At 40.3% G+C, this 27,157-nt stretch overlaps 1 protein-coding gene across 3 annotated transcripts in view; it reads right to left on the bottom strand.

Annotated features, from left to right (window-relative positions):
• Positions 1-15,521: 15,521 nt before the first annotated feature.
• lrp8 (low density lipoprotein receptor-related protein 8, apolipoprotein e receptor) overlaps positions 15,522-27,157 on the bottom strand; it is a 146,302-nt gene continuing 134,666 nt past the window's right edge. The window contains exons 16-19 of one of the 3 annotated variants that reach the window (XM_029500898.1): positions 25,273-25,659; positions 21,757-21,825; positions 17,847-18,037; positions 15,522-15,855 (exon numbers count right to left, since the gene is read on the bottom strand). In XM_029500898.1, coding sequence (XP_029356758.1) covers positions 15,817-15,855; positions 17,847-18,037; positions 21,757-21,825; positions 25,273-25,659 — 686 coding nt within the window. In that variant the 3' untranslated portion in view covers positions 15,522-15,816. Of the gene's footprint in view, positions 15,856-17,735; positions 18,038-21,756; positions 21,826-25,272; positions 25,660-27,157 lie in introns of those variants that run through there. The other 2 variants (XM_029500899.1, XM_029500900.1) reach the window with 2 other exon arrangements.

The following is a 27,157-nucleotide window of genomic DNA, read 5'->3' as shown; positions in this document are numbered from 1 at the left end:
ATTGTACTTATATATGCATGGACAAATATTATAGTGATCTGTTAGAGGGGGCTGTGGGTGAATGTCCCTGATGATGTGATTATGCGCCCTAAGATTGGGCAGCTGGGTGGTATAGTAAATGTGTTATTTGCTGAGGTTCTGGACTGTCATGTGCCCTTTAATGCTACCTTCGACATTATTGGCAAAATTATGTGGCAGATCTGACACTGGACTCAGCTACAAGGGCAGTGTCTCTGAAAATGTGAGACTGTGTACATGACAGAGCCAACTGTAAAAACACATACCTCTCTGTAATATTCCCTGTACAACAGGCGTGTATGTTTCGAACCAGAGAACTAATTCAAAATCAATAAAAATGATTCAAAACGCATTTAATTTGCATTCTGTCTAAATAATGAATGAAAATGACTATTGATCAAATGTTTTGCAGCTTACACATTTAGATTCACATTTATGTTCTCTCACAGTAATACAACTGGGGAATGATGGAGGATCAAAGGGGAAGAATAAAATACATGAATACATCTTTCAATAATTACTTAAATGTGTCATTAATTAAATAAATGTGTTGTTAAATGTGTCAATTCATTAAAATGCCAGTTCACTTCATGTAAAAATATAAATAGTTGTTTCAATATTTAATTAATTATTTCATGGTCCTGTTGCAGCGCTTCATGAGTTTATTTTATCTGTCAAACTCAAAGTCAGTGGGCGGGGCTAACGCGAATCTACTCTAATCGATTGCTTTGGACTGAAGCCTGGAAGTCTTTCCAAACGTTTTTTTTTTTAAACTGTGTTTACATTCTTCATTTAAACATTTACAATCATACAAAAATAAACAGAACCAGCGGGTATGCTATAAACATTCAACTTGAAAAGAGGATTTTAAGGCTTTGTAACAAATCATAGTCCGGCTGGCTTTCGTCTTTCAAAACATTGCGGCTACAGTAGCTAATGTTTGACTCGTAATATCCGGACGAGACCAGCAACTCATAAACTGAAAACTCATGAATTTAGAGGAAATACCTCAGACCGCTTTATTGCATACGCCTCCTGATAATCTTTGTTGACACTCCGAACAAGCTGGTTTAGCACAAAGAAGTCAGCCGGTGCTCCAGGACTGCAGTCGGTATGTTAAATGCCAAACGGTCCTCGGTTGTGTCTCAGGCTGTGGAGTACTTCCTCTAAATTTGCGGTCAATATCTTGGTCGGAAAGTGCAGAAATAACGCCAGCAACTTCACTAAATTCCCCTGCTTTACACGCTACATGCTCTGGGTCAGCAGGCCCCGTTTCCACATACTCTGCAAAGTCTAAAATATCTATCAACTCCCGAGAAAGTTCAAGCACTTCCGTAGCCGCCATGTTTTGAAAGACTGCCAGGCTTCACCAAAGCAGTCGATTTGGCCAGATTCGCGGTAGCCCCGCCCACTGACTTTGATGGGTGAGTTTGACTGCAACAGGACCATGAAATAATTAAATAGTGAAATAATTATATATGTTTTTACATGAAACGACCAGAACGGGCATTTTAATGACTTAATTACACAATTTAAGAAATTGTTATATATTTCATTCTGTCCCCTTTGATCCTCCATCTTTATGCTTTTGAAACTGAGAACTTATTCATGGACCCTATTCATGGTTTAATGACATTTTCCATAAGAGGAGCAGTTTCATCGTCAGTTTTATGTAGATAGTGCAAAATCGCAGCAGACAGGTCTCAGGCCAGCTTCCATATGGAGCAGGTAATAATGAAGACTTTGAAGGATGACATATTAAAGAGTGGCAATCAAAAGCTCAGTTTTAACAGATACAAACCTAGAACAGAACCAGGCTCTCTGTTGGTGGCCAATAATAATACTATCAGACATTTTTTTTACTTTAGCAGTGGGTCCTGAGCAGGATCAGAGTGGTGTGGAAGGCCAGGTTCAGACTCTAGGTAATGTGGAAAAAGATGAGACCACATATGGGACAGAGAAGATTCTGAGGTAGTGAGATGCATTAACGATATCGGAGGTGTATTTTAAGAATAAACCAGAGGACTGACATTGCCATTAACCCTGTGCTCAAATGGGTGCTAATTGGGCCAGTGTTTATTTGGAAATACAAAAATAAAATGTACATCCATTTTGCTTTATTCTTTATTCTTTATTCTGTAACTTATATAGCACCAAATCATAACCAAGTTACATCAATGTACTTTACATATACAACAGGACTTGACCAAACTCTTTCTAAAATTATTTAGAGACCCAACAGATGCCCCCATGAGCAAGGAAAAACTTCCTTTAAGAGGCAGAACCAGGCTCGGGGGGGCAGCCTTCTGCCTCGATCGATTGGGTTTTCCTCTCACATTTAACTTTGCTATGGTAAATCCTAAACTCGTAACATGGCAAGCACTTTACGTGAAACACACCGAATGAAATCCATTGAATTGGCTTCGTCTACTATATAACCTTGCTAATATTTTCACATACTGCAGAAAGCAAGCATATGTTGTCAAAATCGTGAAAATTTGCACACCTCAGCTGTGATGCCATCGTATGGTGTGATGTAAAACAGAGACCAGCAGATGGTGGTATTGCTGTGCAGTAAGATCTCAGGGAGCTGTGGGCGAACACATCTCTCAGTACAGAGCTGTTCCTTTCCCAAATATCTGAAGACACAGTCCACTAGATTGCCATACATTTCTTCAGGTTATTTCTCATCCCAAAAAGATTCTTTGGTTCTTACTCACTCTGTGGTTCACTGAGCACATTTGAGTTTTTAGGCCGTGGGGTAGTCAGGTGAAAACCAGTAGATTCATATGAGTCATGGTGAGACTATGTCGGTAGACCTTTCCCGATGTGTTAAAATGTCCAGTTCACTGAACACAAACACAAACCAAAAATGTGTTAAGAGAGTAATGAGAAAAATTAGAAGCTCATTGTCAGTGGAAAAAGTGTGGCAAAAGCACACTCTAAAACTCAATTACAAATGAAAGTGCTTTTATTCAAGTTTAGTCATAATTGAAAATGAGATGTGGAGCTGATTATAACTATTTCAGGCACTTCTTTGGATAATTCAATTGTTACATTAAGTACTGAATATATCAGGGAAACAATTCCCTAAAGCTGACAGTCTTGGTGGCACAAATGTGCCTGAATGTCCCCCGGGAGAGATGGCGGTTTAAACTTATTCCCAACTGCCAGTCTTCTCTGCCGTCTTGGTATTGACTGAGCCGCCTTAAGCACGGCAACCAACATAACGCTCAATTAGGTGTGCCAACCATTTGATACCTTTGATGATTATTCCACATTAACTGCTTGATTTCCTCAGGGACCTGCTATCAACACACATTGTGTCCACTGTGTTTAACTGTTCCCTTTCTTCAGGCCTTTACCTGTGCTTCCCGAGGACTTGGTTCAGGTGATTTTTTATTTACATTTCATTCATCAGTAGATTTGTAAATTTGCTCAGAGATTTTGCTCACACACACTCAGCCCATCACGTGTCCTCTGATTTTGAAGTCAAAGACAAAATATTCATGTAAAAATACAACTGTTAAATCAGTCAAAGTTTCCACTGGCGCTGAAGAGGATGTCTCGTCCCTACTAATGAAGACCGAAGCTTTGTTCTCTTATAAGTGTAATTTTGGAACTCCAGAGGAGAATAAACTACTGAAATCAGCCAAGGATCAATTTGGCATGACTTAAACAGCCTTCCTCAACACAACTTTTTTTTAAAGAAGAGCATATTAAAGCAGAGAAGATCTGCAATTTATTTAATTTTTTTCAAAAGTTTCAAATTTATTTCGCCAATAGTTTTTTTTTTTTTTTTTTTTCGATTAGCCTCTAGGATATTTTGGTTAAAAAAGAGCTATTTGTAGTTTTTCTATTGCTGCTGTACATAGCCAACATGCTGTTGAATTACCAGTCAGTGCCAAGACCCTCATCCATCATTGTGTCTACCAGACGTTGTGAAATTCCCTCAAAGCCGTGAAGGCTTTTGAAGAAGGGTTTTGACTTCTCAAAACTGGCCAACCATGATTGCATGTTAACTTAAGTAAGTGAAAAAAGGCTTCGTCGAAACAACAAACTGCTCCCGTGTGTTTAACAGGCTCAGATATGTTATTCTCAGGAAAAGGACAAAAAAAAAGAAAAGTGGATTTTTTTTTCATGGGGTTGCTCATGCAATTCTTTATTTTATTGAAATGAATGGATTTATTGAAGGAGGAAAATTCATTTTTATAGAAAACACGTTGTTAATCACAAACTGAGAGGAAGAAAACCATTTGCTCTTAATTGAAGTGGATGATGTCTTAGTGCTATTGTTTAACTATACAATACGTTGTGCTATAATATGCACACATGAAAATGAGGATGCACAAATACACTCACTGTGAGGGGATTCAGAATTTCCCAACACACACTCGTAGTATTCCCATAAACCAGGCTGGCATAAGAGGGGATAATGAGTAAAAATGATGTTCTCTCCCAATCAACTCCACTTTGGAAGGCGGATGGGGTTTGGGGGGGATGGTGGTGGTGGTGGTGGGGGGGGGGGGGTTGGAAAGATGAAGCCTTCCCAGACTTGTTGCAAATCAAACTGGTGCAACATCAAGGTCTGAGCACCATCACCTTTCCCAGCAGGAAGCTAATTTAATTAAGTTCATTACTCACTAATATGCAAAGGCAGCATTTGCTGCACAAAAAGAGGGAAAGACTTTCTTGATGTTTTTATATAATTGCATGTTACAGATGTATTTTTTCTTGTTGCTGATTGCCTGTGTCTCTGGACAGACACCATTTAGGAGGGAAGTACAGCCATTCAAGGGAGTGAAGAGTGATCTTATTACAAACATATACAGTATGCGGTCTATGAGTGCCCTTACGCTCAGCCCGCACAGGGCTCCTGCGCCAGCCAATTACACTGACATATAGTGTTCCTGTTTGTGCGTGAACGCTATTACATGCACACACACGCTCAAACACAGACACACAAAGTGAGATGCTAGTGTCTTATGAAAACAGAAATGTCTGTGCTTAACAATAATACCATCAACATACAAGCACTAACCACACATGTATGAACAGTGGAGCTACGGTGCATGCACACACACACACACACACACACACGCGCACTAAACATTTATGTGCTGCTAATCTGAATTGCAGATTTTCTTTCATGGCCCAGCTCTCTGCCAGCACCATGATGAGCCATCCTCGTTAGCATGAAGACTTTTAGCTGTAATTATCTGGTAATGGCACTTAGCCCATCAACTCCTCCTCTAGTGTTCCATGGCAGGCGCAGCCTCACAAACACACACATTCAGCCTCAAAACAGGCATGCGAGCATGCATCTAGGCAGACAGACACAAATCCAGACGGACAAATGCGATGAGACACATAGGCGCACACAGCTGGAAAATTCCATCAATCCAGACAAAGAGAGGCGCGCTCGGACAAACAGACACACAAATACAGACAGGCAAACATTAATAGCTACACACGCGCCTGCTAGAATAGAAATCTATGAATACAAGCAGAGAAGCACAATTGTAGAAGTGTCCACGCTAACAAACACCAAAACACAAACATGCACACAAAAACAAGTACACAATATCCCTGCTCCCTTGTATGCCCCCCCTGGCTATTCTCTGCAACTTATTATCCAGGAGATAATAGGAACTGTCATCCATGAGGCAGAGAAAGAGAAAGAGGCAGCGGATTGGCCATGTGCTCACTGCATTTTTAAACAGAAGCAGACTTTATTGCAATAACTTTATGAGACCAGATGTGGCATATTAACCACTCCTTTCACAAAGTCAAAACACCTTATCACTACAACAGAATGGTGCCACAGTGGGCAAGTTCTACATAAGGAAGCACAGTACTGCTGATAGAGGTAAAACTAAATGGACCAAGAGAGACAGGTAGGGAGGGGAAAATGCAAAAAGGGATAAGGGATAGAGAACTGATGAGGGAGAGTGAATGCAATTTGCTTGTTACAATCAAGTTTTATTGCAAAGCTTGAGAAACATTTCCTGCTGTTAATTATGTCAAATTGTTCACACACAGGAGTGTCGTAAAGCTGCACTTCCTGGGCTTTCAGGGGCAACGCAGACACAGAAGCAGGGAGGGAGGTAATGAAAAAAGGAATAATGGAGAGGTGTAAGAGACAATCACAGAACGCTATTAAAAGAAATTACAAAAGCAAACATCGGCAGAGGTTCTGCTCTTTGTCACTATGTTTTACAGCAGGCACTATTCCCAGAAAACATCAAAAATCTTTTTCTTGGTTGAAAAGAGCCGGGCAGTTTGGTATGGGTGGTTGTGTTTCAGCATGGTGCTGCAGGCTCAGCGGTGATGGTACCAGCATTAGTGTTATGGGGCAGGGACAGCAGAGCATGAAGGCTTCCCGCTAACACTTTCATGCTAATAGACATATCTATTTTTTTCTGTCATTCATTTCAGCTTCTAAGATTGTTGATGTTTCCTTCATTTGCAATGATGTCAAGATGCATAGAAACAAACTTAAAATCGGACCCTCACAGTGGTGTTATTGTCCAGGAGTGTACTTACCAGACTCGGCACAAGCATAAGCATCTATGTGGCGTTGCATTTCTGGACATCATTCAAAATCCTTCTCGTTTCGTTTCCCCTGCCCACCTGAGGCGAATATCTACTTCTGTCTTCTGTTGTTTTGATACCTGGTATGTACAGCTTCTAGCTGATTGTGTTTCCAGGTGCTGCTGGAAATGATGCTGATGAGAGTAGGAAGAGTGAAGCAAAAAATTTAAGTTGCAAGTCAAGAAAACCAAAACAGTCACGCAGTTCCATCAGTATAATGACAGTACTTCCTATAGTTGACACCTGGATTTATTCACATTTGTATTAAAAAAAAAAAAAAACGGCACCCGGGAAATAAACTATCTTGGTTGCATTCTGAATGAAAGCAATTTGAGGTGAATTTGCGACAATCAGCACCAAAGGGTTCATATGGAGACTCATTATAGCAACTATAACTAGCAGTCATTGGTATGTAGAGGGACACTTAAAATGTGATCCTGTGGCACCAAATTTTCTGTGTATTCATTTAATTCTGCAAAAAAAGTGTAACTATGTGGATTATTATACATATACCAATGTGGTACATAGAACATGGGGGAGGGGGGCTTAGCAAGGTTAGAATCACATCAGCATGTAGTGTGTTGGCAAGAAAAGGGTGAATAAACTTTCATATGAACAGAATCATAATTTTAACTGAATAAGGTAAAATTATTTATAATAACATTAAAATAATTGTGATTCAGTAAAAGGCAAAAGTCAGAAATCTCTAATGTACTTTATGCTATACAAATTGAATTGTGAATCTAAAATTGTGCCACATGTGCGATCATTTTCATAAGTAGAGTTGACATTCCCAGCACACCAAATATTTTATACCTTTCTTAAGTGACAGGTAGGGAGAGAATATTTTCTGCACTCAGGCACCTTGATGCCCCAATAACTCCAAATGTTGACGAATAGAGTCCGACAAGAGCTCCATTTAGCAGAGGAGAGGGGGGAAAAAAGGTGCTGAGAGAGACAAAGATGTTGAGGATGGAGGCTGGATTCCTGCCAGTGTTGTGAAAGTGGACCGTTACACGGCTTTTAAAAGGGTTGAACAGAAAAACAGATTACAGTCGGAGTACGGCAGTGTTGCGGATTTGATGATTCTCAATGTAATGACCTCTACAGCATCATTTGCAGAGATAAAAATAGCTAAAATAAAGTAAAAAATAAATTCTATTCACTATAGTCAGACATATTTCTCTCTAACCAGATACACTGAATCATATCTATATTTTTAGTTATTGTTACTTGCTTGCTGATTTTTGTTGATGTGGGAGGCTTTAGTTATCTTTGATTTACTTCTCTGCGGATTTAACGCTTTTCAAAAGAATATAATTTCTGGGCCACATGCACAAATGCTGTTTTCCTTTTAAACATAGATACAATTATGATTTAAACATGACCTATTTAATATAACATGCAACATATTCTTTTACTGAAACTGAAGCACGAATGTATCAGTTTTTATGGTCAAAGAGAGATATTCCAAGGTTTCAGAGGGTGACTACACTTCCAACTATTATGTGTGGGGAAGATTGCTGAAAGGAAAATGATAAAAATCCAGCAGAAAGCCTTGATGAATGCCAACAACGCTGCAAAAAAAGTGCCAAGTATAGCGCAAAACGTCTTGAACTACCAACTACCAGTTCTTCGGTTATCATTACTTCTCAATGAAAACCATCGAGCCACCCTGATTTCTGCCATGCTTGGGGAGATGACAGTGCAAAATCACAGGCGGGCCTGAATCTTCAATGAAGAGCGACTGCAGCCCTGGAACAATGGGCAGACCAAAGAGCACCCATATCCTGAGCCAGCTCTCCCTGCTGGCTCATCCATCAAACCCCCAATAAACTGTCATGCTTGACAAACTCACCAGCCACCAGACAATTTGTTGTTGTTTTTTTTTTTTTCCCTTCTTGCTTACAGTGACTGTCCTGTGGCTGTTCACTTCAGCTCTGATTGTCCTCCACTGCACTAACTCGGTCTGTCTTTAGAGAGCTGAGCTGTGGACAAAGAGGAAACAAACAGGGAAACTGCCGCTGGCAGCGCTCTCCATCATTATAGAAAAACACAAACGTTTGGAAGATTTATTCAGGACAAACGGACACCAAAGTTAATTACTGCCTCATGGCTGTGTGCCACTCAGACTAATTTCTGATTACACTCCTGTTAATCCAGAGTCATGTAAGATAATTATCATTTGTGTGACATAATGTATTCTCATAAATGCTTCTATGAGTTATGGCTGAAAGGTGTTTTGTAAGATCACACTGACATTTTTACCAAATCTAATGACTTCATTTCTAAGACCCAGTGTCAAGATATTGTGTTCAAAAGGCAAAAATGATATTTTATGAGTTCACTGTGACCTTGATCTTTAAGTTTACACATAAAAACAACCAAAATCCGTTATTTCTCGAGTCAGGTTTCACCTTTGCTGGAAACCATGTTTTGTGAGCTTAATCTCTCCATTGAATTTAATAAAACCTGAAAACAATAAGTCTCAATAAGCTTTAGCATTAAAAATCCATTCCCCTTGACACAATTACTAACTACTGGGATATTGGCACTGTGTTATAAATTAATTGGTTAGCTCCCCAAAATAGTAAGTTTGAAGTTTGATTCAATATAATAAGATAAGCAACAGAAACACATTTCTGTTAAATTATATGTTCAAATGGTTCAAAGAGAATTTATCTTTAACATCAATATAGATTTACCTCTCTGCTTTGTTCTTGGTCAGTGTATACCTAGAAGTTACCTTGATGATTGTATGTTCTCCAACAATGGTCTAATTTAGCAGATTTAGCAGATTTAGTAGTTTAAAGTAAACAAACAAGATTTGCTTTGGACGCACCATGAAAAAACATCAACTCTCAACACTAAAGGTTGGACAGTTTTTATAAATTTAATATATCAATATATAGAGATATTTATCAACAGCTTGATTTCATAGAAACGTGAGTGAGACCATTTTGGCATACAGTACAGATATTCCATGTAAGTACAGAAGTTGCTAAGTTTTTAACACCCCCCCCCCCCCCCCCCCCACCCCTTCGATCACCAACCCACCAGTTAACCCATCCTTCCTACGCCCTCCCGCAGACACAGAACAGAAAAACAGAAAGAGTAAAAGTATACAGGAGCACAAAACAAGGCACCAATAAATTAAAATGATAACCCTCTTTAAAAACAAAACAAACAAACAAACCAAAAAAAAAAAAAAAACACACAACAACAAAATCTATTCAACAGAATTAAATACAGTATGAACACTAAAATTCTGAAATGCTGTTAAAAAGCAACGATAAAAGAAACATACGGAACAGACGGGAGAAAAAGTAAAATAAAAACACTTTGGCAGATTATTAATTTTTAGTTACAATCAAGTAGTAAAGAAATCCAGTGCTCTTGTGTACAAATAAATTCATATATTGTCTACACTCCTTTTTACCCCAGAGGTTTATGTACATCTTTTTTTACAGATACATTTAAAACATTATCAAAAGGTTTTTGCTGTATGAAAATGTATTTACAAGTCATGATTCAAAACCATTGGACTGTACCATTGGATCACCCGCACCCCCCCCACCCCTTCCCTGTTTTTTACTCCCCTCCTAAGAACGTTATCTCTTTACACAGTGCAGAAGGCTTCTTGAAAAGTTTTGTGCAACAAACAGCGTTTTTGAAAAATGCCTGTCATATGGCTGTGGAATGGACAGACCCCCAAATGGTTTTTGAGATTTCCTTGCAGGCAATGACACATCAGTAACATTTTGACAGGTAGACAGGTAAAAAAAAAAAACAAAAAACAAATCCAAAAAGCAAATTTGAAAACCATAATTTGGAAGTAATTTTCACCCACCTGAATCTGTGAGATAACTGTAGAGATCATCATCCCAGCCCAAAAAACGCTTCACATTAACAGATTTCCCAACGTCCCCTTTACTGCCCCCCGCCCCCTCCCCTTGCAAAAAACGTTTCATTTCACTGTGGTAGAAAAATGTCAGCAACTGAACACTGCCCTTCAAGTAATCAAACATCAAGTAGATGAAATATGAAACTGGGAAAATTGTCTGAAGAAAAGAGAGTTACTACTACAAATCACTTCACAGTCCAAGAAAACCACATGGAAACAGGAGGAACCATTCGAAGAAGGAAAGCCACTGGGTCAACAACAAGAGCTAAATGCCAGCCAAGTAGAGTTAATGAGGGTCCGAACTGTAACTGGAAGAAGGGGCTGTGTGGGGGTGCAGCATCTCTTGGCTGAGCCTGCTCATTTGCCTGTTCACTGGTTCACAATGGGGAGTGTTATTTATTATTTTTTTTTGTTTATCCCGCCTCAAGGGATTTCCTTGTCATTTTGGGGGGGTCCAGTTTATAACCTACAGTGCTTTTCCATTCTTCCAGTGAGTGTATGCGTGTGTCTGTCTACCCAAAAAACCGATAGCCCTTGCCAATGGAAATGTCAATGGTTGAGATGGAGATGGGAGGGGGGAAGAGAATGAGCTGGCACATAGAAAGTTCAATAGTGTAACAACCACGGAGAGACTTAAAGCCTCCCGGTGGGCATCGGTTTCATCCAGTGCATGAGGAGGTGAAGGGACGGCGAGATGTGAGTGATGTTAGGAAGCGTTCACCGTGTCCTGGTTAAAGCAGCATGGGTCAGACTCTCTGCTCAGTAAAGACTGGGATTAAAAGAGTGCAAAAGTGTGAAGAAACGACAGGATAGTTGAAACAGGGAGCACAAATCAGGAACACTACAATCACAGCATATAATCACATTACGTAACAGGTTATTAGGACTGTTAGTAGTTGCTATGATCAACTAATTACTTATAATATCACTTCCATAAAAAAAAAAAGCCGACTCAACCTTGTCATGGATGATTTGAAATGATTTAGCTTGACCTGTTGTTAGTGCGCTGCCTATGATACATTCTGATTTGATTGGGAATATCTAGATGCTTTGTTCATATACAAGTTTACATTAAGAGTTACAGCAGCGTTACATAGGTTGCTGTACATCATGCACCCTAGAAAAGGTAAAAGTTTAGATTAAGAGTAAGGAAAAAAGACTACTATTGTGAAACTAGTTGCCTACTAAATCTGGAGTCTTCTTTAAATTATCTTCTGCTAATGTGCAAATCAGCCGCTACAAAAGTTGTGTTGTCCAAGAAAAAACAATCTGATACGTAGACAGGAAGTTACAGTAGAATCACACATTGTGACATCCCAACCAGAAATAACAAGTTCAGGGGGTCAGGATATGTTTAGTGCAAATGCCTTTTTTTTTTTTTTTTGTTTAGATAAGAAGAGAAATGTGTTTCGGTGGTTTCTCTACCATTTAGAACGAGTGAGAAAAAGGTAGGTTTGCACGTAGGTTCAGTCAGATTGCTCATTACTTCCTCTTCAACCTAAACGGATATTAACAAGCTAGCATTTATAATTTTTTTAACTTAGTGACTAACTACCATTGTCACTTAGTGATGTGCAAATCCTAAATTGGGAAACATTATTTGAACTTGTTTTAGATAGCGAGTTAACAAATCGTAATTGTATTGTACAATAGATGAGCAACATGCATAAAAATTCACGAGACCTTCTCGGCGGTCAGACGAGTCCTTTTAGCTGCAGCCTGTCCTTACGGACGTTGACTGTATAAAACAAACAGTTACACGGGCATTTGAATGTTGATTTCTGGTTAAACTCTCTTTGTAATTAATGTTCCCGGAAATAAAGAGTCAATGTATGTCCACGCTTCCCTCTGGAATTCCTGCTGACAATAATATGAATGAATAAAGTCTTTTTCTGGTTTTTTCCAGTGTCCTTCAGTGGAGTGGGAGGCTCTCAAGGTGGCCACAAAGTGGAGCAGCTACTCTGTCTCCACACTTTTCTGCTATGTCATGCTCACGTACCTCAATAAATAAGCAATTTATCTTCCTAACTGCAACCCCTCATTGTGAAACATGATTAGACCCGAAGTAAACGCAAACACACAGGAAAGAATGGAGTGCAGAGCTGACTCCCTCCAGTGTTCAATCCAGCGGAGGGTTTGCGATTTATCTCATTTTAAAGTCACAAATGTGTCCGACCTGTGCAACCTTGGCTTGTAACATAATCCTCTTAATCTTTGCTTCGGCTTTGACATGTATACAGCTGTAATACCTCCAGATAATATATATATATATAATAAATAACCAAAATGTTACCAAAGTTTAGCTCTGTCCATTTAAAACCATTTCTAAATCCTGCCTGAATACGCACAGTGCAGGAGGCCTTCAGTGCAGCATTATGCCAACCTTAGTCAAAGCCTGCCTACCATGTAAAGCATTTTATTTTACCTTCGTCTCTACAAGGTTAAGATAAGAGGAGATGGCCTTCCCCTTGTGCTCGATCCTCCCTCATTAGGCAGATGTTGGGGAGTGGAGTGCTCATAGAGGACGACAATTTACCTTTCTATAATGCCACTCGTCACATACAGTGCAAACAAATTGCCTGCTGCGGATCATAAACTGATAGAGAAGAGTGCAATCTTTTTGAGGGAGGTACAGTAAGAGGAGCCAGTGTGAGTGAATGTAACGACACAATATCAGCAGAAATCTAGCAAAATAAACGACCAGCCTTTTTTTTTTTTTCCTTCACAAATAGCGTACTCTACCTTTGCTTCTGTTTGCTTCTGTTTGTTTCTGAGGGGCTTTCCTCCTCCATAGTTCCTACCTGAGCGCCTGCTCAAAGAAACAGTAAGAGCTGTGAATAATAATTACCACAAAATCCAATTTTCTTTTGTTTGTATGCACTGTGTCTGTCTGTAAACGTGGATAAACACATATGCTCAGTCCATAAGGGAAGACTTCATTGTTTGCATTTCATTCTTTATTTTAGATTTTTTTGCTTTCTGTTCAGGCATATGTGAAGTTTATTGAAAGACAGACGATGTGAAAAAACAGAAGCATGTCTTAGCTCAGCTCTGCTAAAAGGCAAAACTGTTCAGATTTGTTACTCTCACAATGGAAGACAATTGTGGTATGTAGTCGGCACAAATCAGCCCTGTGTGCTGTGTTAATTTGCCACAACATCGCATAAAAGCTATCATGGCAGCCTCCAGTAATTAACTGTTATGACACATTATGAGTAATTATTGCGATATTCACTGGGAATAAATTCCATCTGATTCAGTGGGCTGGATGTCTGTGGCAAGCCAGTGGAAGATCAGCTCTTTACACGGGTTTACACATTTCCTCTCTATCCACCTTTCAAATCAAATCAGTCTCAGCGTAGCAGTCATCTACTGATACAAAACAGGACAGCTCACAACCGAGCAGAACAGTTCAGGACAGAACAGGTGACAGCAGAAAGCCCTTTCTTCTCAACTTGGGCTATGCTGTTAAAATGGTGAGGAAAGAAAAAGAAAAGGAAAGTTCAGGCTTTGAATCACCAAATTCAGTGGTGTGTAGCCACTGTGACAGTGGCACTGGTACTTGTTGAGTGTTTTCGAGTTCGAACCTCCATTTCTATGTTTGGTAGAGCCAATACATGTGACCTGCATATTTCAAACATATCAAACTCTTCATGTTTGGGTCAAATCAAAGGAAATGCGGTATTTTGGGTGAGCACACCCATAAGAATTCCATGAGAGGCATAAGTGCAGCAAAAACGAATAAACCCTTTTGCAGTTGTCTGTTGCACAGTGGTGGAAATGTTGACAGCCCAGGAGACGTGGAGCAATGATACTGCTGTAACTCCACATGCTAGTGTCCACCTTTCTCTTGACTCTTTCCTTTCCTTTTCCTCACCCTCGGCCTGTGTCAGGATATGCGGCGTATAGGGAACTCAATGCATATTTGATGTTATCTTCTCTTCTACGTTGATTTTTAAACTTACATGAGGTTGCAACCGAATCTTCATTTCAAAAAGTAGCAGTCAAAAACAGAGATGATGAAGCCAGTGCAGAACCTCTCAGATGCCTTAGATGATGATGATCTTTCTCACACTTCCAATTTACTATGTGCAACTATGCTTTTAAATGTAAACAGCTCCAGCCACTAAACATCAGAGAGCATATGAAATCACTGGCAAGCCTGCCTGTTCTGTCCCTATTTAAAAAAATAACCATCGAGTCAAAAGTACAAATCTCAAATCAGTTACGTAAACGTCTTTGCCGTCTGGGGCTGGAACATCAACCCCACAACCAGACACAAACAGTAAACAGTAAACAATGCCTTTAACAAGCAAACAATCCCAACTTCATTCTTGTAGGCATACTAATGATACCAAGAGAGAGGATTACCCATAATACTTTTCCGTTTCTACCCTGCGGCTTTTTGCTCTGAGGCACTAAACGCTACACTATACTGAAGGGACAAATCCTTCCACAAAAACAAAACAAAAAACTTTCACCCCAAAGTGAACACCATCAGAAACATGAGCACCATCCCATAATATTTAACAGTGTTCTTTCCCCTTGGCTATATTTAGCTGTCTTTCCCTACATACAATATGCAAAGGGATGAATCTTGGTGTGAAAAAGGATGACACCCCCCCGCCCCCCCATTCCCAATGTTGTTGACTCAAGATGAAAATGCAAAAAGTCCTTGCCTTCTTGAACGACTCTGCTTTTAGTGCTGTGCACCAAGAGATGCTGATCACATATTTACAAAAGCAAACACATCCAAATAAAATAAATAAAGAGTGAAAATATGAGCAATTAAAAATAATGCACGCTGGCTTTTTTTCTCCTTGTACACTGGCCAGACAGCCTTCTTTTTACATTGTGCACTGAGACAACTAGTTGAGGTTAGTCTGAAAAAAAATAATAAAAAAAAAATATAATAATAATAATAATAATAATAATAATAACATATATATATATATATATATATATATATATAAAGCAGCATTTTTGTACACCACTACAACTAACAAGAGGCAGAGAGAAGAGAGGAGTGGAGCAGAGACTATTAAAAACTAGCACTAGAGGAAGTAGTATAGTTGCTAGTAGTGGTAGTAATGTTACTCCAATGGACAGAGTATGAAAGGAAAGGGGATTTATGTGATGTACGTGTCATCCCTACTCCTTTAAAAGCGGGAGGCAAAAATGAGGACTCTCTCTTCTCTTTGTCCTCTGCGTTGAACTGGCCTCATTGTAGTGGTGTAGAGGCTGTGGTGAGAGGAGGGGCCAGGATGGGGATTGGGGGAGGGCAGGCTGCATCCCACCCCTCAGGGATAGCCATCATCCTCCAGACTGAGTGCCACGCGCTGCAAACAGCAGATAAAAAGACTGTTACCATAGTAGGCTGGTGAAGGAGAGAGAGAGAGAGAGAGAAAAGTAAGATAGAAAAGTGACTGACATGAGGAAAAGGGGGAAAAAGAGACAGAGATAAGTCCAGGTGGAAGTCAGGAAAAGGAATGGCAGGGTCATATTCATATTTCCTGTCTCCTTCTCTTCCTCCCAGTTTTAAATTCTCCCTCCTTTCCTCTTTGAGATCCCCTCTCATTCCCTCCCTCTCTGACTATTTGTATGTGAGTAATGCACGATGCCTGCCTGCAGCTGAATGCCTGGCCCACACAATGCCAACCTGATTTGCCTGGCTGTCTGAGCTGCCATATCGCCACGAAAGGAAAGGAAAGAAGAGGACAGGGTGGGGGGAGTGTAGAGGACAGACAGGAGAGGAGGAAAACTATAAAAACGATGAGAAGACAATAACAGAGAGATTTGTACAGAAGCAAATAATAAAATGCAGAAAACACAAGGGAGAGCGCACGCTCTCTCCAGCCTTTCACTGAAGATGGTTGTTACTTTGACCTTGAATCTTAATATGACTCAGTTGTGGAACTGTTTTGTGTGCGTGTGCGTGTGTTATGTGTGCATGTGTATCTCAGCCTGTCATCATGCAAGTAGTACAAAGAATTCTTTGCCTCTTTTTTCTTCAGTGCAACACAAAGAAATCTTTGTTACCATGCCAACAGATCAAAGCCCACACTGAAAAAAATTATCCTTTTTAGGTGCCCTTCTCTGCGTTCTCTCCAATATTTAAAACAACAAGCATATTCAAGTAGCCTGGTGAGACAAGCCCTCCAAATCTAAGTGCACCTGAGCACAAATCTCCAGTTTGTGAAAAACAGATGAACACAAATGATTCTTAAAATGCATCTACATCAATAGGAAATCAACAGGGTTGCCTGGAACGCATCATGTGCAGACTCGTGTCTTCAGCAACTGTACACAAGATAGAACAGGACCAAAAAGAAAATCTATCTTAAATTATCGTTGTTTCTGATTTATGCTCCCTTTTTATCGTTCATTTCTGACTTACAGTGTAGGGACAAATTAAATTCACATAGTGGCATTCTCATGATGTTACCATACTCTAAAAATCCAGTTTATTCACAGAGCGGTCTAATCCTGCGCTGCTGTCCTGTCAGTCAGCTTTTCTGAGGTCACAAAAAAAAATAAGTCCTCTTCTCACAGAAATCTTAACACTAAAATAATTTGCACTCAGATGCCACTGCATGCGACTCTCTTTTGTACAAACTACAAAGAGACAACAGTAATTATTTAAGCCTCTGATGCATAGTTTCAGCAGCAGAAATAACAAAGACCCATCTGCAAACTCCTTCTCTGACAGACATGCTACTGTGTGGCACATAATTTCCGTCATTTACATGCTATGCAGATAAAAAAAAACAACAAAAAACAACCTTTTGCATTAGCTACTTCTGTAATTAAAAGATGATATCTATGTCTGTGCGTAGTTTTTGATCAGGAAACAGGGACATTCTAAAAAACATATGTCTCCCAGTGACAGGACAAACACTTTAACAACCAGAAATAACACAATGTACAAATAAATGGGACGTTGACAGGGATTTGGAATCGACTAATGTATGTAGTGTAAGACGATGATCAATGGAGATGAATTAAGTGAACTTGGCGGAGAGATGAAGGGCTTAAGTGTGTGTATGGCTGATGGCGTCAGTGATCATTACAAAAACGATATGTGAGCATGTGGACACGTGCATGTGCAAGCCTGTTCTTTCTTTCCACCAGGCCTACAAGTACAACAACAGGGTTTTATCCAAACCCCAACGCATCCTCCCACATCTCAAAAATTCCTTCCTTTCCTCTGCAGCTTCTCTCATTTGCTGCTGGAGAGCATCGGCGCCCCTGAGTACCAATGAGAGTTGCTGTCTGTGATGCCGCCCCCGAGAGGGAGCGCTATAAAGGGCTGACTGTGGCTGCCACTCACTGCTGGGTAGACGTGGCCGATAGACTCGCTGTGTCGACCGATGTGGATCTCATCGTCGTCGTCCTCGGTGGTTTTGCGGTAAACAGGGTTGTCGAAATTCATGCTCTTGGTGTTCTTGCGTCGCCAGTTGCGCCAGACCAGGTATCCGCCAGTGCAGAGCAATCCGATGACCACTGTGGCAAGGATAGGGACTGCATGTGTTTAACACACACACAACAACAACACACGGCGGGAGCGTTAACACAGCCGAGGGGACACAGAGCGGCGCTTTGAGCACTCTCACACGCGCGCGCACACACACACACACACACACACACAGACACACAAAACACCCCTCACACACATTCCTTCATGCTCTGAAGGCTCATAATTTTCTAGATATATTCTTTAAAATTGTTGATCAAATGTAGATTTATAAGGTTTTAGAGGGTGTCTCAGATCTAATCCATCCCTGCTCCCTGCCAAACTGAAAGAGTGGGGTCATCTCTGTAACCTTGAATATCCCCGACTGACTGACTGTCTGTCTGAGGGAGTGCGTGAGTCTGTGAGAATATTTCCAATAATTTTAACTCAGATGGAGTTGGGTATTCAAAAGGTTACATTAACCCGTTACTATTATTATACTAAGTGTTGATAACTAACATTTCCAGGCTTTTTTAAAAAACAAACTGGGTATAAACCTGGTATGTGACTGGATCATACATGGATATGGATGTCTACAGTGCATGTCACTTCCAATCCAGCAAATAAACTGTGTCATCATGAAAAAAGGCGGTAGAGAATAACTAAACATCCGACGCACTGAACAGAAAATCACTAGAGGTTTTGTTCTAACCGTTATTACCAATACTGCATATTAAACAGAAGGAGTTAGGCCAAAGGTTACATTATGGAGTTGGAAGTAAATAAAGGATAAACTATTGCAGTTGTCAGACGGAAACTGTGCTCTGTGTGTAAGACAAATTCTGTGTGGGATAGTCTGTCAGTGACAATTAGGCCCTGTAGCTCACCTGGTGGAGTGCATGCCTTCTGGGCTTCGTACCGCCACAGCAGGACAGGTTAGAGCCCAGTTGTAGAGCCTTTCTTGCATGCCATCCTTTCTTTCTGTCTCACTCTGACTATATTAAAGGCAAAAGCCTGAAGAAATAACCTCAAAAGGAAAGATAGTCTGTCTCTACTCATTCTCTCTCTAAGTGATGACTGAGTAAATTTAGGCAGAGCTGCGATTCGTAACTCTGTCAGACTGCATTGCAAGATTTGACCAGTCAGTCCGGCCATCGAGGGGTTTGATCCAGTCTTGTAATTAATAGAGCAATACAAACGACCTTCGAGTAACGAGTAGACAATCAAGATGACATTTTCAATATTTCAAATTAATTAGCTTTACTTTTTAGCCCCAGCTTTAACTTTGTACTTCACAAGACTTGACTGAACGTCGAGGACCTGCTTATTTAGACACAGTGTGTTATTCGGAAAGCTAGGGACGTAAAAGCCCTCTGAAAATCTAGTTCCTGCTGAGTTCAAATACTGAGTACAAATTGGCTACTATGCCAGGGGGAAAAAAAAAAAAAAAAAAAAAACACAAAAAAAAAAAAACCCCAAAAAAAACAGAACCTCTGCTGAGAAAAAAACATCAACATCGACCTTTTACTCTTCAAAGTTGAGAGGTGCTTTCTCAACAGAACAAATATGTTTAACAGGTGTAGCCATTGTTTAGGCATTCATCTCCAAATATTATGACTTGTTTGAGCTGATTGATTCAGGACTGACTAACCACCTTGGCTCCACTATTAACTGTGGGGAAATCTATAGCCGTCAGATATAATATATTAAAAAAATTTATGAGAAATAAAAAAAAATGAACCTTCATATTCTATAAATATGTCACCATACACTCTCTCTCAATCTTAATTTTACAGAATGATCAAAAACACACAAACACAGCTTGCAACAATGAATGCCTGCATGCATGCATGTACATACTGTACATAGAATACACACACCCAAATCCAAATACATGCAGATATACAAAACTGAATCACACAAGTTAATTAAGTCTTGTAGCTTTAGAGTGCTACAACCAGTGATCAATGTTTTTAGTTGTTTTTTTTTTTTAATCAAAAGCAGCAAGGATGCTTAGCTATCATCAGCGTATTAGCCTTGTGCTACATTTAGGATGTTTTATAATTCTGCTTGGCACTTGGCTGAGTTAAAAAATTAAACACAATCTGCAGATGGCCTGACTCTGGGGTTTTTGGATGGGTTTATGAAGGGAAAATGGACAGGGGAGAAAGACTACGAGAGTGGGGGCGGCGTTGGAGGGTTTGTGATAAGCTGTCTCTCTCTTCTCATTACTATATCAGCATGACTGCAAAGCTGCCCTGCAGGACCTCTGTGTGTACGTGTGTATGGAGCCAAACCAAAGCTATTTCAATGAGGCAGGATAATGCGTACGTGCATAAGTCTACATCCATATGTGTGTCTGCATCTGCTATATAAGCCCCGTCTAATTGCTCCTTTGTTGGGTATGCACTTGAGATCCCTGTGTAACTGGGCTGGAAACCCCATATCCTCCTTTGTTCTTAGAAACCTCACGGAGGAACAAAATAAATAAAAAAACAAACAAAAAAAAAAAGCATAGGCTTTTCTATTATTTAGAAAATTTCACTCCAATTAGACAGGGGCAAAACATCCTGACTTGCTAAGGACTGATAACCATTGTTGGGATGTCTCCCATTGTGGCGCTGTGGGCGGGCGCGGTGCATTTAGCGGATCTGAGCGGAGAGCTTTGGTGCAGAAATCCGGCTCTGGTGGACTCATGGAGTAATTAATGTTTCAAAGCTGGCAAAATAAATGGCAGAATGGGGGGATTTATGGATACAGTGACTGACATAAAGGGAGAATAGGCGAAGGAGTGGAAAGAGTTAACAGTCTCTGGGGTTTTTTTTAATGAGCTGATATCTCAATTGTTGAGAATGAGGAGAGAAGAAAAAAATTAGTTGATGCTTGAGCTCCCATAACTTATCAAAGTATTCAATATTGGGGATGAAAGAGAGCTCAATTAACGCCATATGCCGCTTCTATAAGGTCATTTGCACATTCAGCTGATTCCGCAGTTAGGTTAGGCATCAAAGCATTAAATATTACCATACAATTATAATTTTAATAAGCGCTAATATAATCAATTAACTTTACTAAGCCAGTTTGATTGAAAGAACTCAGCATTCTTTCCCTATGCCTAACATTATATTTTTACCCTGAACTGATGATAATGTTATTTCCCAGGTCAGAAACTTCTACTGCTGCAGGGCCTAAACACAATTTTACCTCATTAATTCCTCTGATACTTCCTCCCATTCTGAAAGTGATTCCAGTGACTGCGTAACCTGCTCTCATTCCACTGGGTCACAGAAATGGGTCATAGCACTGGATAAATTGCAGAATGAACATACTGTGTGATCACAGCATGAACATTAGATTAATGCCATAACAACTGGCCAAATGTCAAAAATTTACCATTTGCTCAATTAATAATTACGTAAAATGCACATTACAAAGGCCTGGCCATGGCTTTGTTCTAACCCTTTGCCAGGAGGCCACTGTAGGGTAACGCCACAGCTCAGTACATTTAATCAGTTACTAGATTTTTCATTCTTAGTTTTAATCGGACATCACTGATGTGTTAGTTCAAGACAGAAATTGCGGTTATGAAATTTAAAAAGCTTAAATCCTGGGAATAAAAATGCTCAGTCTCACACACATACTCATGCCCATGCTAGTGCAAAGACACACACATACATGAAATATAGTGTCCATACACAACATGCAGGACTTGAGCAACAAGCAGAGAGGGAGAAGCAAGGAGGGAGAAGCCAGCAGGCAGAAAGAGAACTAAGTGAAGAGTACTCACCGATAGGAATGACTATCCCCAGAACAGCTACTGTGATGTTATTACCTATGAGGTAGTGATCACTCGCAGCTGAGGTGAACAGAAGAGAAAAGAAAGAATGAAACTCAGCAAAAAGTTCTGTTCTGAAACGCCTCCCCGACGCATTGCCGGAGAGAGAAATTACTTTGTTGTAGCAGAGGGAGCATTGTGCTGAAAAAACATATTTACATAATACACAGACAGTGAATCCATCTGATTTCACTTTGGAGAGCAGACAAGACCACGTGTAAATGAAATGCAGATGAGTCCTATCAAATGCCATACAAATGCAATGAGAGGCTTTTTAATAACAGAGGAGACAAATGAAATTTCAGCAAGCAATGCATTAAATTTCACAGTTACCTTCCTAAAACAAATCTGGTTTCAGAGAGCAATACATTACAGACTGATGAAGTTTTAAAAGATGTTGTGAGACTCCAGATGACCTTGAGAGCCAACTTAAACATATGATCTCATCTTCATTTTGTGTCACAGTGAAACAGAGTTTACATTTATTCCAGACATGCTTTGTGTCTCCACTCCCCTTCAACTCTCACCCCAACAGGTCGCTGAGGAGCTCTGGCATTAATCCTGTTCCCAGGGCTCCTTTTAGCAGCAGGCTAGCCATTAGCCAAAGTGTGATCAGATGGCTATAATGAAGTCTAGTGAGGAAGATTAACAGAAGAGATCACAGCACTGGCCCTGCATACTGATTGGCATAGTCCAGAAAGAGACTGTGTAGTTCTATACACGGTAAAACGGCACAGATGGGACGTGACTGATGGGACCTACAATTAAGACCTACACTTAATTTTAAATAGAGGGTAAACTGGAACACACACAAAGACGACATGGACGGACACGTTATGAAAAAAAGGCACAGCTAGTGATATGTCCTCACTATCACGTGCTGTGCCTCTTCAGTATGTAAGCGTCTGAGTCCTGAGTCAGCAGAATTGAGTTCAGCTTTCTCAAAGTATGAGTGACATCAAATGGGTCCTAAGACTCTAAAAGGTGGATTAATACAATCTTATTAAAGTGGAAATTATGAAAAAAGCCACGGCCATGGAAAGTGAATGTAGAGCGAAATTGAAAAGGAGACAGAAAGAGAATGACATAAAAAGTTTCATTAAATTTATTATTGCCAGAGGGATTTAAAATTCAAAAAGAATTAGCTGTTCCCTGCCTCCATGAGAAGTTGCTATTTATATCCCTTTTCTTAAATTTAGCCATCGTAATATTTACACTACCTCCAATATATACTGAAAATAATGTTAAAGTGACTATCTAAGACTCTTAATGTTAAATGCATAGATGGTTGTTTGTAATAACCAGTAAAATACCCCTTCGTAATTCAGGAAATAATCCACAGTCCACAGTTCTTCAGAGAGACAGTGCAAGTTCATTTTAAGATGGAAAGAGGACATTTTAGTATGAAATCCCCACTTTTTGTTTCCAAAGACAGTTTTTCTGTTTTTGGCTGTGGTGGAGGGGACGATAAACAGTCAGTGGTGACTTCAGTTTGATTAATTGAACTTACTGAAGCCTCATTCAACTTTGCAGAACCTATTACACCGAACTGTGGACTGTATACTGTACAATGGCGGTACTTTAGTGAGAACAGCACTTTCAAAAGTGATTGTTCAATTTTTTAAGAGATGAAGATCCACAGGAGTTTTGTCTACCAGTTGTTGCTTTCATTTACATTTTTTTTTTTTTTTTTTTTATGAAACGCCAGCTTTTTTTTTTGCTGCACTTTGCCAGCTGCAAGATGCTCATGTGTGTAACAGCTGATGCTTGCAAACTTGACAGTGTGCACTGAGTTAAAAATGATAACTCATGGCCTCTGGGTTTAGAGACACGTCTTGCTCGTGCCCCATTTTCTCAACCGTGTCTGCCCCACCTCTCATCTGGAGCACTTGTGTAGTGGTGAGGAGGCTGACAACTTCAGAGACCAGAGGAAACATGTTCTTGCTTCTTTGTAACTCTGAAATCCCGGCCCCCAAAGTGATGAGACTAGCTGGAGCAGCCATTCTCTTTAATTCCCAGAAAATCACTTTCACTTCTGCCTTTTTCAATCTTGTCTTCTCTCATCCTTATAAATGCTGTTTTTTCCCTCCCAACAGTCTGTCATTTCTTTAGGTCCCATCCTGCCTGTTCAAACACTGGGCTGTCAGGCTCTTTCTCCACTCCTGGTTCAATCTTGTGCCTCTACAATCCCTCTGTCGTCCCTTGCTCTAATGTTTTTATTCAAGAAATCCTCAGTTTTACTTTTCCCTGTTCTCCTCTTGTCTCTTATTCTGCCTTTATTTTCAAGTCTCACTCGCATTTTAATCTTTAATCATCTGTCTCAGCTTCTTTCCCCTTGTATACTGTAACTTTTTCATCCTCAAGCCTTACTCTCTTGGCTTCTCAGTATAATGAGAAATGTTTCTGATGGAAATGCAATATTGTACAATCTGACTTCAAACACAGTATGCAGCTAGCCAACCTTCTATTCCATTTCTAATTCACTTTGAGCAGTAGGCTGTATCGATATAATGTCAGACATTACTTATTTTTGTGTGTGTAAGTTACTCCATAACTCAATTAGTTTTGCAGCTCTCGCTTTCTCTTTCTCCTGCTTTGGTCTGAAAAGGGAACAGGAGCCACCAAAAACATGTAAAAACAAATACACAATTAATAACATCATGCTTATGTACAAACTGCCGAAAGAGCATTCTTGTTGACTTTCTTCACTTCTGAGGAACAAAAGACTGAAGGACAAATAGTTGCCTAAGCAGTTTGGCTGTTGCCAATGCAAGAAGAAGAAGAAAACAGAAATTTGAAAACATAGATTTCTTCAACAAAGCATGTGTTTTGCCACACAGTGGTTTATCAGTTTGCTTTGTGGGGCTATAAAGAATTTTTTTCTGCCTTCAAATACAATTCCAAGTCTTAGCATGGACTTGTAAACAATTGGTACTACTGTTCTATTCTGCTGTCATTGTTTGTCTGGGTAAACAAACCATCAAGTGGCATTTTCAGGCACTTCATTGAAGCTTGATTGGTGTGTAAACCAAAAATGCTTCCAGTTTTGAAGAGTGAGATTAAAAAGACAAGAGAAGAGAGGACGAAAGAGAAAGACAAAGAGGGTGAGAGAGGCTGTCAGGACGCGAGGATGAGTGATGAGTGGTGGAAGGTGAGAATAGAGGGGACTGTCGTTTGTTAGCTCTGACAGCTCTGCTACATGCTGCTCATGCTGCTCATGAGGGACCAGCAGCAAGCAGACCGGGCGATAACACCGGTGTGTTTGGGTGCGTGTGCGAGAGGGAGATCCAGAAAAAAGGGGAGGAATGATGTAAGTAGTGGTTTTCAGCTCCCTGCTGCTTTAATGGCAGGTGGTAGCTGCTGTGATGGCAGTGCAGCATTATACACGCAGAGGAACCCACACACTATCCATACACTTCACTCAAACTGACATTCCTTTACACTGGCCCAGCTCACCATGATCCTTACCTCTGTGGGAGAGGTTCCCGTTGCTCTCTCTCTGAATGCTGTTGGGGGCTGCTGGGCCTAACAGAGGTGTGCGTGTGGATGTTGATGTCGGATTGGTGCTGGTGAAACTGGTCGTCTCTGTACTCGTGGCAGCGGGCGTCCGAGGGTGCTCTGTGGAAGTGCTTCTGGGGGTCTGAGTGGAGACCGTTGTTGTCGTCGGGCGTCTGGTTAGGGGTCTGAGCGTGGCAGCAGCAGAGGTGCTGGTGGTTGTTGTAGTGCTGGTGGTAGGGGTAGTTGTGCTGGCTGTAACAGTTGTGCTAGTTGTTGTAGCGCTGGTTGTAGCGACTGTTGTGGGAATTGTTTTGGTGGTGGTGGTTGGAGCAAGCGTTGTGGTTGTTCTCGGTCGAACTGGACAAGTGAGAGCAGAAAAATCGTCAGCATTTGGGAGGTTACAGGCAGCACAACAGTGTTTTCACCTCTTCTTAGCGGTTTTGTATTTCCATGTGACAGGAAACACGCCCCCAAGTCTGCAGAGTTATAATAGAGCTGGGCTATAAATCAAAATGTGGCAAATGCATAAAAAAATAAATAAATAAATAAAATCATATAGCATATACTGTGATGTCATCAAAATGATATTTAAAACAGCACATCAAGCTCTTTAGCGTCACCGAATTCCTTTGCATTGCATAAAATGCTCTTTTTGGATGTACAAAATTTTACCACAGTTATGATTGAAGTGAAAGAATAAAAGAGCACATTCTCTTCCTCCATTAAGTTTGACTTTGCAGCTAAGCATCCCTACATAGTCCATGCACTGCCTCAGCACCTCAAACCAACATATCACCTATTCCAAAACAGATCCATCAACTCTGCCTCTGACCACTTTTATGTGCGTCATTAGAACATAATATGCACAGGTCACCACTGACAGACCTTCGTGTTTGTGTTACCATCTGACTAAATGGCATAGTAAAAAAAAAAGTCGTTTGATTTGATTGGGTGTTTCCAAACATGTCGTCAGGGTTTTATGGTCGCTCCATAATTAAGAGAGACATAAAGTACAGGGCCAGAAGAACAGAATGTCGGAGGCCTTTTTTTTTTTTTTTTCCCCCCAAAATGTAATAAGTGCTCAGCTGAAATAAATAAATCAATCAGCCTCTATGTTTAGGTTATGTACTACAGACTTTCTCGATTGAAATTATTAAACCTCACCCAAAAAAAAATCAAATCTTGATCCAGATGTTTTGGCTAATTATAGACCCATATGCAACCTAGCTTTTATTTCTAAAATCCTTGAAAAACAGTTGCAAATCTTTTATGTGAACATCTGCTCAGGAGTGACTCATTTGAAGAGTTTCGATCTGGTTTTAGAGTACATAATAGCGCAGAAACAGCAGTGGCAAAAGTTACCAATGATATTTTAATGGCTTCAGACAACTGATTGGCCGTAATACTCATCCTGCTAGATCTCAGTGGTACTTTTGGCTTTATTGACCATAATATTTTATTACACAGACGGGAACGTGAAATTGGGATTAAAGGAACCAGACTAAGATGGTTTAAATCTATCAAATAAATCAGTTTGTTTCGTCTCTGTCTGTGTCTGTTGGCCCTGTGAACCCCCCCCCCCCCCCCCCCCCCCTCCCCGGGAGGGATCCATACATACATCATCATCTCTCTTTATTTCTCTCTCTTGTCTGTCAGCTTCTTTTTACTCACCACCCACAAGGTGCAAAACGGGGGACGTGTTAAGGACAACAACTTGACAACAATGACTGGCAACGACAGGTCAACTGGGAGACTCCCGTACCAGCTCCGTAAGATAATGTTTCTGTCAGCACTGAAGGAATGTGCTTCAGTTACGATTCATAAAATAAGACAAGAGATGCGTATGAACACCTTC

The sequence above is a fragment of the Echeneis naucrates genome, chromosome 4 (genome assembly GCF_900963305.1).
Source record: "Echeneis naucrates chromosome 4, fEcheNa1.1, whole genome shotgun sequence".
In the NCBI taxonomy this organism is placed as follows: domain Eukaryota; kingdom Metazoa; phylum Chordata; class Actinopteri; order Carangiformes; family Echeneidae; genus Echeneis; species Echeneis naucrates.
This window is presented reverse-complemented; position numbering and strand designations above follow the sequence as displayed.